The sequence below is a fragment of the Pelobates fuscus genome, chromosome 13 (assembly GCF_036172605.1).
Source record: "Pelobates fuscus isolate aPelFus1 chromosome 13, aPelFus1.pri, whole genome shotgun sequence".
NCBI lineage: Eukaryota > Metazoa > Chordata > Amphibia > Anura > Pelobatidae > Pelobates > Pelobates fuscus.
In genome coordinates, this window is record NC_086329.1 from 57,578,079 (window position 1) to 57,592,440 (window position 14,362).

At 37.6% G+C, this 14,362-nt stretch overlaps 1 protein-coding gene across 2 annotated transcripts in view; it reads left to right on the forward strand.

Annotated features, from left to right (window-relative positions):
* The window catches only part of MDGA2 (MAM domain containing glycosylphosphatidylinositol anchor 2), a 793,609-nt gene that overhangs the window by 525,956 nt on the left and 253,291 nt on the right, over positions 1-14,362 (forward strand). For both annotated transcript variants that reach the window (XM_063440282.1, XM_063440283.1), the window contains exon 6: positions 6,285-6,554. In XM_063440282.1, the coding sequence (XP_063296352.1) occupies positions 6,285-6,554 (270 nt within the window). The remainder of the gene's footprint in view (positions 1-6,284; positions 6,555-14,362) is intronic.

Genomic DNA, 14,362 nt, shown 5'->3' on the forward strand with positions numbered 1-14,362 from the left:
GCAGTTTGTGGCTAACCGCAGCCTAATTGACGACCGGCTGGGTGGTCATCGTTCGTATGCACGAACATGTGGCGGTGGCCATCTTTAAACGCAGAACGCCCAGCAGGGCTCGGTTGTCAACCTCCTGGTACTATTTTCAGATGCTATTGTTCACGAACTACACCTGTTCATATCTAAATCAATGAACACTGTGCCATTCAAGACTTTGAGACTCTGGAGGCTAGACCGACCCTATGCCTGAACAGTGTGGAGCTAATTCTGGGTTGACTATTGCCGAACAGCACCGGAGACAAACTTTATCCCCATAGCATTCCCACTATATTCATGAGATCTGAGCGCTTATTGAACATCTTGTGCGCTCAGATCCAAGCTGTCTGGGGATATGTTAAAACTTATATTGTAGGAGTTATGTAATTTTATGTAGTTTTCAGTACAATTTCCACTTCAGAATATTGCCTGTACCTGGAGATAAATAAGTTACTGTAACCATTAAGGCTAATTATCTCCAGGATAGAGGTGAGGGTTTGAAAAGATTCACTTTGTTCCTATTGGTTTGTGTCCCTTGTCACACTGTGTTTCATCAGGCGTGTTGTGGGTGTGCCCCTGGCCTGAAAATGTGTAGATAAGCAATGCCTTACCGTTCAATAAACCAGACATTTTGCCCTCAACTAGCAGCCTTGTGTTGTAGGGAAATGCTGATCACTAGCTCTGCTCAGAGTTCCAGGAATACTTTACACTTGCAGGAAAATCATTAGGTGTTGAATTGGGATTTTCTACCACTCCCAGGATCGGGGACAAGGACATCGAAGCGGTCCAACCCTCAGCTAGCCTGGGGCAACTGTAACACACACCAACAAAGCAAAGTATGGGATCACTTTGAGTGCCTCCAAAAGGCTAACAAGCAAAGTGCAAATTGCTTGGCAAGGAAGTAGTGGGTAAGTGAATGGTCATCTTACTAATGCCAGTATGAAGCAACATCTGCAAAGATGAAACAATTTTATCTTACTGAGGTAAGAAGTAGGGGAGAAAGTATTAGGGCATTATTTGGGTAGTTAATAATTCTGCATAGTTGTCACAACTTACCACAACCCTGCTACTACTACCGCCACCCTTAGGTAGAGCAGGGTTCTGATGAGGATAGTGCCAGTAGTTGACAGATGAACAGGAACAGTTGCACACTTTATTTTCCGGTGAAAAAAAAGAAAAGAAAGAAAACACTGCTACGGTCAGTACCACTTACACCCATTCCATTCACTGATCTAGAATTGTTTTACTGATTTGTGGTTTTATTTATTTTTATTTCTAATAAGAGATGGATTTGTGTCACTGCTTGTGCTTTGGAAATTGCAAACTTCTTTCATCAATAACATACACAGTGTGGGGCTCCATAAGTGAATCCTGTGTACAAGGAATGTGCAGGTCTTTTTTTTTTTAACTCAGATCTGTTGTATTCTAAAATGTGGTGGTGCTGGTAGTCATCCACAGTTGTGCAATAAGGCACTGTTGTCTTCTACACTGAAAGACAGTCAATTTTTTTTATTTTTTTTTAAAGAAAAAAGTGAGTAGGCATTGGGCAGTAGAAACCCCACTTATCCCTTCTAACCTGCAAAGTACTAAGCTCATCCAACATGTATCACATTTACTGATGGCATTCTATATGATTAGCAAATTACTTCTGGTGCTAAACACAAAAAATACATTTATACCCAGTTGTTTTTATTTATTTATGTTTGTGTGTTATTAGTACATGATTTCGAAAGAGGATAAATAAGGTTACACAGTTTGAAAAACTAAGTCCTTTGAGTATTAGTTATTGAATGTTAAACAGTGTTAAATTTACATGTTGTTGTTCATGTATTAAACATGTATACTATTAATTTATACTATTAAATGTTTCCATACACCTTGTATTTCAGTTGACTCAGATACAATACAAATGTAAATGTTAAATTTACACTTTTTTTTTTAAATCAAAAAATACAGGCAGATCACTGTTCATAAATTTCTTTTAATCCCCTCAAAATAAATAAAGTCTTACGCTTAATACTTTTGCTCAATATTAGTATGTTTTACATAATGCATGAAGGTACCGGTAGTTGAATTCACATAAAAGATCCTAATAACCTAATTCATATGAAATGCACATTTGAAAGATGTTAAAAAAAATAGACAGATAACGTTGGCTTCCTGAGCAACCTTCTGTACAATTATTTTATTTAGATAGACAGACAGACAATATAGTCTAGTGGAGTGGTTGATTTACAGACAGTTTGTTGGACAAATTTACCCTGATAACCTTATTAATATAGAGTATACAAATATATATATATATAAAAAAAGAGGCAGAAAACATTTTCCTGAACAGCTTTCTGTGCTTTTTTAAATATGTATATAACTTAACAGGAACGCAGACATACAAATGGTTGAACTTACAGGCAGACAAAGAGATGGTAGGACAGACAAGTGTACATCTGGAAAATTGGTATACAAATGGACAAATTGGCAGAGAGACAGATTAAAGTGTGGCAGATAGACATATCGATAAGTGAATGGATATATTATAAAACAAAAATTAAGCTTGCTGTTACTTTAAATATTTTAAAGTACTCTCATATAAAAGTGCACTATGCCTTTAAGGTGAAAAAAGGGTAGTGCACAAAACACTATTGTTACAATAAAGTGCATCAAACAAAAATGCAAAACATTAGTGTATACACACTTCCTTGTAAAGTGCATACAAATATATAATAAGTGCTAAGTGTAAACATATTTAATACAAAAGTGCACACATATGGTGCAAAGATAACTTTAAAGTGCTTAGAATTTACTTACAACACTTGTTCCATTCTTAAAATAAATGTAAGGAAAAAAAAGGGAATATAGTGTAATACTGTAAATACCAATAATAACCTATACATATTGTTCCCTTTTTTTGGTCTTTATTGTATAGGTTGATGTTTACAGTATTACACTATATTGTTCCGTATAGTGCCAATGCCATCTTCTGCATAAACCAATGCTGTAGAAAATGGCATGACAGATGGAAGGAAAATAAGGATTTTATTAGAAACTTAAAGCTTGTATTAATTTTTTTAAAAATAAAACAAAACCATAAAATTAGACTTTAACACTTCAACACTTCATTATGATTCATGCTAAACCTACTAATTCTTCAAAAATAGAAGCATGCCTTCTGCACAGTGAAAAATCTATCAAAAGAGCTTATGTCTACTTAAATCTACCAGGATTTTTAAATATTAGTCATTGACTTAAGAAATACATACCTAAATAGTAAATTACTATGCTACTCTATGATTGATAGATACATAGATAGATAGAGAGATAGATTTTTTGCTAAGTCTCCAATATCTGTAGTACTCCATTTCCTCTATCAGACCACCACCTCCTATCATTTGTTCTTGAGTGCCCCCACACCCAATATCCTCAACATAATCCCCTAATCCCCCTCAACTCAGGGGGAATTTGCATTCTCTTAATCTCCAGCAGCTATCAAATGTAATCCATTCTGAACTCTCATCCATCCTTACCTACCCTCTCCTGTCCCTCTCTGGCTTGCTCCTCATATAACGCTACCCTCACCTCTGCCCTAGACGCTGCATCCCCGCTCCAAGCATGCACCTCAAGAAGGGCATGCCTCCAACCGTGGCACACTAAGTCAACACGCTACCTGCCGAGATGCTCCCATTCAGCTGAACGTTGTTGGAGGTAGTCCCGCACCTTGTAAGACTTCCTCCATTATAAATTAATGTTGTCTTCATATATCACAGCCCTCACCCTTGCTAATCAATCCTACTTTTCATCTCTCATGCTCATGCAATCCCAGGCAATCCCAGGCATAATACCTTCACCCACCTCAAGCCACACTTCAAACTGACCTTTCGGCAAATAGCCTTGCATGCTACTTTACCAACATGATTAAACAGTTAAGGAAATAATTCTCCCCTCTTTACTCTTCCCTTTCAAAACCACATATCGACTGTAGCTTTCCTACCCTACTGGCCTTCTCCCCAGCTACAGAACAGGAGGAGGTGGCTTCGCTTCTCCTCTCGTTCCACCATCTGTCAGCTTGTTCCAGTACCTTCCCACCTTATCGGATCGCTCTCCTCTTGTCTTGTACCATCCGTAACACAAATCCTAAACTGCTCTCTTTCATCTGGTGCTGTCCCTGCTCCCCTTAAGCATGCTACTGTCGTACCAATCCTAAAAAAGCCATCCCTAGACCCGTCTTCCCCTTCCAACAATCGTCCCATATCCCTGCTTCCTTTCTCCTCAAAACCTCTAGAAAGACTTGTCTTTACTCGTATGACTTACTCCCTAAATTCCAATTCCCTCCTTGATCCTCTTCAATCTGGCTTTCGCCCCCTCCACTCTACTTACTAAAGTTAAAAATGACCTAATCACAGCTGAATCCAAAGGCCCCTACTCCATTTTAATTCTTGTTTACCTCTCTGCTGCTTTTGACACTGTTGATCATGGCCTCCTTCTTCTAACTCTTCAATCTCTTGGTTTCTGTGACACAACCCTCTCATGGTTCTTCTCCTATCTCTCTCAACGCTCCTTCAGTGTCTCTATCTCCACTGACATCTACTCTCATCATCCTGTCTCAGTCGGAGTCCCTCAAGGTTCAGTTCTTGGTCCCCTTTTGTTCCCTCTCTATACTGCCTCTCTCGGCAAATTCATTAATTCATTTGGATTCCACTACCACCTGTACTCGGACGACACCCAGATATATCTCACCTCCCTTGACCTCTACCCCGCTGTCCTACAACGTGTCACTCTCTATCTCTGATTGGATGTCCTCTCCTTTTTGCTGAAACTCAAACTCTCTAAGACTGAGTTTCTTATTTTTCCGCCTCATAACACTGATCCTCCTCCTTCACTCTCCCTGCAGGTTGAAGGTGCCATCCTCACCCCATCCTTTCAAGCTTGCTGTCTTGGTGTCATTTTTGATGCTGGCCTCACCTTTGTGCCTCATGTCCAGTTTGTTGCTAAAACCTGTCGATTCCAGCTTAAAAACATTGCCCGCATATGCCACTTTCTTACGCAAGATGCTGCCAAGGAGCTTGTTCATGCTCTAGTAATCTCTCGCATGGATAACTGTAATTCCCTCCTAATTGGTCTCCCCAGAAGCTGTACTGCCCCCCTACAATCTGTGATGAATGCTGCTGCCAGGCTGATCTTTCTCTCCTGTCGCTCCTCTCACACCTCACCCCTCTGTCACTCCTTACACTGAATTCCTGTACCCTACAGGTGTCAATTTAAAATACTAACCCTTACCAATAGAGCCCTAACCAACTCTAGCCCATCTTACATGTCTTCACTGATTTAGAGATATGCCCCCTCTTGGTCTCTCTGCTCTACTGGTGACCTTCTCCTGTCTGCTGCTCGCACCCTTACTGCAAATTCACGCCTGCAGGACTTTTCACTGGCTGCTCCTTACATTTGAACAGCCTATCTACCCCTGTCAGACTCTCCCCTAGTCTTCAATCCTTTAAGAAGTCCCTCAAAACCCTTCTTTTCAGGATTACTTATGGCCTCCAAGAGTAACTTCTATCTCTCAAACCTTACTCTTACTCTCTCCTAAAGGACTACACTCCACTCTCACCTCCAGTTCTGCTACTTTCCCACCATGTCTATTTGCTGTCTCCCTCAATACCCTTTCTTTTGTGTTTTTATACCCCACCTCCTCTAGTTTGTAAGCTTGTTTGAGCAGGGTCCTCAACTACCTATACCTGTTACATATTGTTATTGTCTCATTTGGACATTCCCCTCTTATTGTAAAGCGCTGCGGAATAAGCTGGCGCTATATCAATAATAACCAATAATAATAATAAAAGATAGATCCAAGGATAGATAGATCCAAGAATAGTCAGACAGGCATATTTCATGGTTGTACCATGACCCACCACAGTTCTACTTGGGAAAAAGGCTACTTTGAGGATAATATATTCAATAATCAATACGTTCTTCAATACCATAATTAATTGGGTTTATATTGATCTTTGTGTGGACTCTGACTTTTTTTTCTGACTCTGGTGATATCATAGCTGCAAGCTACAGATGTGCTAATTTCAGATGATACATTTACAAAAGTGTCATCCATGTTTACTTTTGTGATTTCCTAAGTTAAAAATTCAAAACATGTTTTTTTAACTTAGCAATCAGCCATTCAGGAGCAACCCCCATTTGCTGGTAGTGATGAAATAAATATGTTGGATTATAAATGCATGGATTTGTAATATTTCTTTTTTTAATATTTACAGCTCCCCCATCGATAAAACTCTTGGTGGATGATCCCATAGTAGTTAATCCCGGTGAAGCGCTTACTTTAGTATGTGTTACGACAGGTGGAGAGCCAACACCAACTCTAACATGGGTCAGATCAATTGGAATGCTTTCAGAAAAGACTATACTAAATAGTGGAACATTAACCATACCATCAATTACATCAGAAGATGCTGGGACTTATAGTTGTATTGCCAATAACAATGTTGGAAATCCAGCAAAAAAATCCACAAGCATTATTGTAAGAGGTAAGTTTAAATGTCTGAATCTCTTTTGTATTTATTATAATAATAATGCATCAAGTATTTTGAAAATTATTGCTCCATGTTTCTCAAATAATATCTATCTACTCCTTTCCTCCGTCTGCTTAATTGTTTACAAGGCATATACATGATGCATCAACTTAAAGCCCCCGTTACTTTAATTTTATTTGCGTCAGAATTTAAGCCCATGGAGCACATTACAAAGCATTTGTTAAATTGTGACATATTCTAGGTTGTGCCTCACAGGGAATAGTCATTATTTTTGTACTGATATAGAAAACTGGGCAGACTAGATGGGCCGAATGGTTCTTATCTGCCGTCACATTCTATGTTTCTATGATATGTCTATTAATTATAATATAGTAACCACTGTTATCCATTTCATAATTTATAGCATTGTGGAATTTATTGGCACTTTGTAATCGTAATAATCATAGGGTAGAATTAACAATTAATCATGATTTTCTGTCCAAAAATCTACATATTTTCTGATATGTCCAGATTTATATAGAAAGCACTATGAACAAATACAATTATGGTGGGTCATCAAATGATTGAGTGGAATTTTTAAATAAATTCAAAGCATTTGTGTAAGACTGAGAGGGTGCAAAAGCTTAGAACTCTGAGTTTAATTAAACCAGCAATAAAATGTGCATGCAAAACAATTACAATTTAATATGCATAAAGTGGAGTGCCACTTGCCAAACAATTTCCATCCGTAGTGCTTCAAGACAAAGGTGGATCATTCCTAATGTAAAAATTGTATGTTTTTCAATAAAGTCTATCTTAACACCACCTGTATATTCCAGGTTGAAGTGAAACAACACCTATGTTACTCACAAAGACTTTGTAGCTCATTAAATTCCAGAACATTGCAAATGGTAGGTCAAACAATATTAACTGGAAAAATATCCCAACTCCACTGTTTTTCTAACTTTCCAATTGCTGACAATTTCTTGTTCAGTCAATAACCCCAAATGACTTCTAAGATACGTGGTGAGCTAAAGAAGAAAAAAAACATATGCACTAATATTTTGTCTCTGACCAGGAAATTAAAAGATATATATCTCAAAATCATTGTTTAAAGGGATAACACATATATTATATCCTCTTGTCTGTGTATTTTTTATATTGATATTCTTTTTGTATTTTTGATACTCCAGACCAGGCTTCCCCAAACTCCGGCCCTCCAGATGTTGCTGAACTACAACTCCCATGATTCTATGACTGAAATAGGCTGAATAGAATCATGGGAGTTGTAGTTCAGCAACATCTCGAGGGCCGGCGTTTGGGGAGGCCTGCTACAGACTATATAAAACTAAGCCAAATGCATAGTGATGACATTTTAGAATTAACATAACTAAATAGTGAATACAGATTGGTATTTGCTTGATTTAGCAATACTTTATTGATCACTACTGATTGCTGACTCATCAGTATGTTAATAACCAGCAATTGCTATTGTACCATCGGTTCTTTTTGTATGATACAAAAATATATGGAAAATCCTTTGCTACTATTTTATTCAAATTCAGTATAACATTTATCATAATTAATAACATAGTTTATCATATTTATTGTTTGGTTGATACATATAAAAATAGATAGACAGATAGACAGGAATAGTGCATTTATCTGAAACAAGAATGTTTGTGCATTTTTGTTCATTTTTTTCTATTTTTGTACTGTTTATTTATATGGTTGATAACACACAAGGAAGCATAGCAAGAAAAAAAATCTGTGACTGCTATCAATCACTTAGTACAGATGTGAGGAAAAAAGGAAAATCATAAAGAAAAAAAAGAAAAACTCATGATGGATTCCGACGATAATTAAGCAGCTGTAAAATAAAGAAGCAGTGAGAATAGCAAGCAGTAAACAAAGCTGATTTTACTCACAAAGTTATTCAGCAAGGATCTCTAGGTCACTGTTGTTCTCGGAGGAATTGTGTATGCAGACGTGATGGCGAAGTTTAAAATTCAAATTGTAATGATATCTTAATTGCATGAATACTAACAATGCAGGTTTAGATTCTGCATTCTAGAAAATAAATATATAACATAACTGAGAAATGTATAAATCATAGAAATACATAATTCATCTGAAGGAAGAAAAAAAAAATGTATACTCTTGTTTAGTTCAGTACAATCGATAGCCATACATAAATAAAAAGATAGAGTAGCCTGAATATTTTGGTGCATAGGAGGCTGTCATTTTGTTTTTCAAATAATCTCCAAAAAACCCAAATATAAATTCTATTAAATATACAAAACTATAAACCCGTTGAGTGCCACGGGCATCTTTTAGTGTTTAACATATAACTTTAATTAACAGTCATATTTGTTTTACCCGGGTCATCCTGGATTGTTTTTACTGGTGTGGAGCACACAAACGCAAATGGTAAGGATTTGAAATCACTTTTTAAAAACAAAATGGAGAAAAAAAGAATAACAAAGCTCTCTCTGAATTTAAATAGAGTAATAAATCAACTTTATTTCTGGCCATGCAATAGGTTTTCTACAGCACAATACACATGTACAACTTCGGTTGGCTGCTTGTGCTTTGTTAGCTTTTTCGGCCTTCTTCTGCCTATGTCTGTCTCCTCCCATTGTGTTTTCTGTTAATTATATGTAAATAGCCAAAAATAAGTAGGGTGTTATTAACCTTTCAAAACACATTTTAAAATCAACAATATTAAGAAACAATATGTTTCTGTTTACAAAGAGTTATACAATTATAGTGTGTAAATTTGACCCGTCCAAAAATTTGGATTTCATGCTCATCTTTTTTAATCTTTATTATGGCATATCCTGGCAAACTTCATGATTTTAGTTTATGAACAAAAAAGAAAAATGGTTTGCCAAACTACCGAAAATGTTTGACATATCAATAGTGAACTGATACAAATTGGTATGAAAAGACAGTTAGAGTTCCATGCACTCACACATTTTCTAGTGTTTGTCCAGTTAATTTTGTTTGCTTTTTTGTTTTATAATTGCTCACTCATGTAGATCATGAAGTCCATTAACATCTGAGGTTGTTTTTTGCTGGGACTTGTTCACAGTTGAAAATGGAGGGAAATATATATTACAGGTAGTTTATAAAAGCTGCATGCAGGAATAGCTGAAGCAAATTACAGTTTTTTAAGAATAAAATATATGATTAAATTTAATGAGATGTATAAAAGTCATAATATTTTATTAAAACATCAGTAGGTTTGACTATGAAATCTGTAGCTACTGAGTTGTTAACCACTGCATACAGTATCTAAGAGTGGCAAGTTCAGTCCTGGCAAGGTCAGCTCTGACTTTCATCATCCTTCTATGGTTGATAAAATAAGTGCCATTACATTTGTTAATAATAACATGAATGTCACACATTGTACTTGAAAACTACAAAGAGCTAAATGGTTTGACCATATTCCTCGTAAAATACTTTGAAATTGCTCTTATTAAAATTTCATGAAACATTTTTTAAAGATCTATAGAGCAAAACATTTCCAGACTACAAAAAGAACCTGCAAGGATTTAACAACAAAACACACACATCCATATACAAAACTTTATTTAAAAAAAAAAAAAAGGAAATGCTTTGAATCACAAGGCATAAAATAACTAATTACAAACCATGTACTGTTGAAACATTGTGTTTCAACTTTACAGATGTAAGTTTGATTGCTGTCAGAGTTAGTTAGGCTTTTCATTCTTTGGCAATTTATACAAGAATGTGAACTATGCAAAATATGAAGAACTCTAAATTCTCTATATTGCATAGAAGCGTCTATTAATTTTCAGCTAAATTCTCCATCATTTAGTTGGTAACATTTCTCTTAACCCCTTAAGGACACATGCCATGTCTGACATGTCATGATTCCCTTTTATTCCAGTTTGGTCCTTAAGGGGTTAAATTATGTTCTTATGGTGCCATAAAGCCTTAGGGAAAACTTTTACCTTCAAAACTTTTGACCACAAAGTTGCTCCCAGCACTGATCTTAATTTCCCCATAGGGCATCTGGCTTCTGAAATCCCACTTTTAGGAAGCACGGAGTGCTTTTGGGCAGGGTTTGGAAAAGGTATGTTTCTTTTCAAGCCAGTTTTGTGAATGGGGAGGCACTGATTGGCTGAGAAAGTCAGCTGACCACTCTTTACCAATCAACAGCACCCCTGCTCGGTAGATCTCTGCACTTTTTGAAACTGAGATCTCAACTCCCTGGGGGGAGTTGATATTGATGCTTTAGATTAAGTTGTTATGGTTCCCTTACTGCTCCTTTAAAGTTCACTGTATTCACTATGAACCAAATGCTTAACAAATTGAGCGGATATAATTTTTACCATTTTCAAATGCATCTCATTGCCGAGAAAGATTCATTTGAAAATAGATCAAATAAAGTATAAATGAATTGTAGCCAAATTTATTGGAGGAAATGACACACTATAAGGTAGGAGTATGATTTGGCAAGGGATGTAATTTGCAGTTTACAGTGTTAAGAGAGGATGAAACTTAAAGTGGCCCTGTTAACCGAAACTTACCTTTCCGCAATCCATTTTTCTTATCTTCCTATCTCTCAATCCATTCTTTGTTTCTATTTTTATTAAAATGCACAAGAAAAATATAAACTACTTTGTCTTGTGTATTTTCCGCCACTTGACAAAACTTGAAAAAGGGCAAAACCTAAGTCAAGCTCCACTTACTTTTTTAAGTCAAGATTTCCTAGCATACTTAGCTGTCCATTGTGTCGCTTGTCTTACAGTATGTTCTGTGCAAGCCCATTACATTTCTTGCTTCTGGGACTTGGGCATGAACCAAACTGCAGGCTAGAAAAGGGGCACTTTGTAACTGTTAATGTATCAAATGTATTGTTGTTTCCATTTTTGTAAGGTATTCAAATAATACAATTACCAGCACATAAGGAAGATTTAAATAATTTATTTGCAAGAACTTAAATTGATTTATCATTTGGTCACCACAAAGCATGGAGGCCTCAATTATGAATTTGTTGGTCATTTTTTTTGTCAGATACTAAAGGGTCACTCCAGACTTATATTTAAACAAATGGAGGTCATTTAGTTACTCCAAGGGGGGTCTGCCTTGACGTTGGCAGGCGGGCATTCCCTCCAGTGGCCATTGGAGCAACTAAATGACCTCCATTTGTTTAAATATACATAGGGATTAAGGAGAGAGCGCAGGTAACTTTTTTCTTTGGTTTTTACCTTGGCTTTCAAGCAGACAACAGGTCCTGTTATTTCCTCGTTTGTTTAGCTCAGTGGATATGAGCTCAAGAGGCAGGCAATTGTCCAGAGCACCTGCTTTGCAAAGACTTCTCATTGAGCTGCTTTGAAAGTCTGGGCAGCCACAGAATGTGTGGGCTGGGGAAGTAGGGGGAAGCTTGTAAAGGCAGTAGACAAGAGAATGTCAGCTTTTCAAGCTGTTTTTAGATATACCCACAATAAAAAAATCATTTAGGGTATAGCTAATAAATAGTGATTTTTTTACAATACTTTTTTTTTTGGGGGGGGGGGGGGGGTAGTGCAGTATCCCTTTAAGGATGCTATCTTGCTCTGTACCAGTCTTTGACGGTTGTTATTTTTCTATAGACATCTTGGTTTCCCTTGAAAGAGAATTGTTACTTGCTATATTCATATATATTGCTGGGTGTTGCATCTTTGAATTGGCAATTTGTATCTTCTTTGGATGGAAGTTACATGAATGATACATAAGTAGTTATTTGTAGTTACAGTGTTGGAGAACACCCAAAAACAAAATATTAAGAGAGTTGTTTGATGGAATTACTTTAAGAACTATGAGTTTGTGTGACTTCAAAATAAGTTTGTTTTGTCTTTGGTATATGGTACATTGATACATTAAAAGTTTGCTTGTAGCAATGTATAAAAGGTCTCACTAGGAATTTTTGTGAATGAATCATGATGTGGGCACTTAGTTTAGAAAGGATATTCCATTCCTTGCCTTCGAGGGTGGGCTGGGCTGCAGAGAAAGGGGACAATTGGCCACCCAAATTTATAGTCATACTGGCTGCATTGCCAGCATTGGGAATATAACATATAACATCTATAATATTGCCACTATATTTTGTTTCATCTATGCTGGGAGGTGGTGGCAGGCAGCATTGCCACTCATGCTCCTGTGTCTCAGGAAGTCAGGTCAGGAATCACGTGACCCACTACCTCTGACTTCGGAGACGGAGAGCTCCACTTTGTATGTACACAGGATGTCTGTGTACATACAAAGTGCACATGAACCACTCTGCCTCACACTTGACACCAGGGAGTTCCTAAAGGATGCCATCTGGGTCCTGAGGTAAGTGCAAGCAATGTCATCTGGTTCCTTGGATAAGTGCAGGGGATGTCATCTGGGTCCTGGTGTAAGTGCAGGGGATGTCAGGCATCTGGGTGCAGAGGATGCCATTTGGGTGCAGAGCAAGTGCTGGGGATGCTATCTGAGGGAGTTGCTTGGGCCAGAGTAATGGAACAGATTTGCTGATGGAAGAGAGATGGCACAGAGCTGCTGGGGTAGATCAATGGCCCAAAACTCCTAAGGACAGAGTGATGGCACAGAGCTACTGAAGGCCATACAATGGTTAAGAGATGACACAGAGAGACTGGGGGTGAAAGTTGGCACAGAGAGGCTGGTGACAGAAAGATGGCACTGGCAGGTTGTCTGGAGAACAGATGGCTCTGGCATGCTTTTTAGAGGTGCATATAGCTAGTTTTGGCAAATGTTATAAATATACTGCTCTTTAACATGTTATATATGGTTTATTCATTTACTGCTTATTGGCATGATATACCAAGTTTATCCATTTAATGCTTTTGGTGTGGTATACACGATTTATGCATTAACTACTTACTGGCATGATATGCCAAAATTATGCATTTACTGCTCAATGGCATGATATACCAAGTTTATGCATTTATTTCTCATTAGTATGATATATATAAATACTCGTAGCCTGTAATTGTGGGAGGAGTTACACGGCTATAAAAACTCAGGGCACCTCTATGACAGAACTGTCACCACTGGGTTCATTCAGAACCCTAGACTTCCGGTTCTGGTACACTCACCTAAGGCTTCATTCTCACGCTGTCTCCAAACAAATCAAGTTTTCCCGGCAAAAGGCTACCCGACATGCAACCCCTGTTGCTCAGCCCGGGGGTTCTACTTAACTTGCAGGTCCCATCCTCCCTGCACTCCACTCACTTTGTTACATTAGCTGATATCTAGTCATATACACCACACTATTCCCCATTCCAGTTGGAGCCCGCCAAAATTAGCATCAGGCTGACCTCTTACCTTACCGCTGCGTCCAGGTTACGTCCTCCTGTTTGGTCCACGGACCGTGAGTTTTCCTGAAAGGGTTCATATGTATGCTATGTTTGGCCACCGCATGGCTCCCATTCTTGTGAACAAACCCTTTTTGTGTCCTTGTTCGTGCCAGTCCAATTGTAGGTTCTGTTCTATGTTTCATGGTCATGTTCGGTGCCATTGTATAAATTTAACCAAACTTTATGCTCTAGTTGGTCTACTTGCGACCCCTAGCGACCACACTTCATTATGACAGTTGGTGTGTTTCTAGTTCATGAACAGTTTCGTTCACATGTATTCACTTGCTTAAATTAGACTAATTTAGTTGAATGTATGAGAACTGCATCCTAGGTTAGGTGTTATTATTGCAAATGTGTTTGTATAAAAATACGTATTCTATGTGTAGATGTCAAGATTGCCAACGTCCTTTTAGACAATCTTAATAAATGTTAATTTAGCCAATTGATATTTTC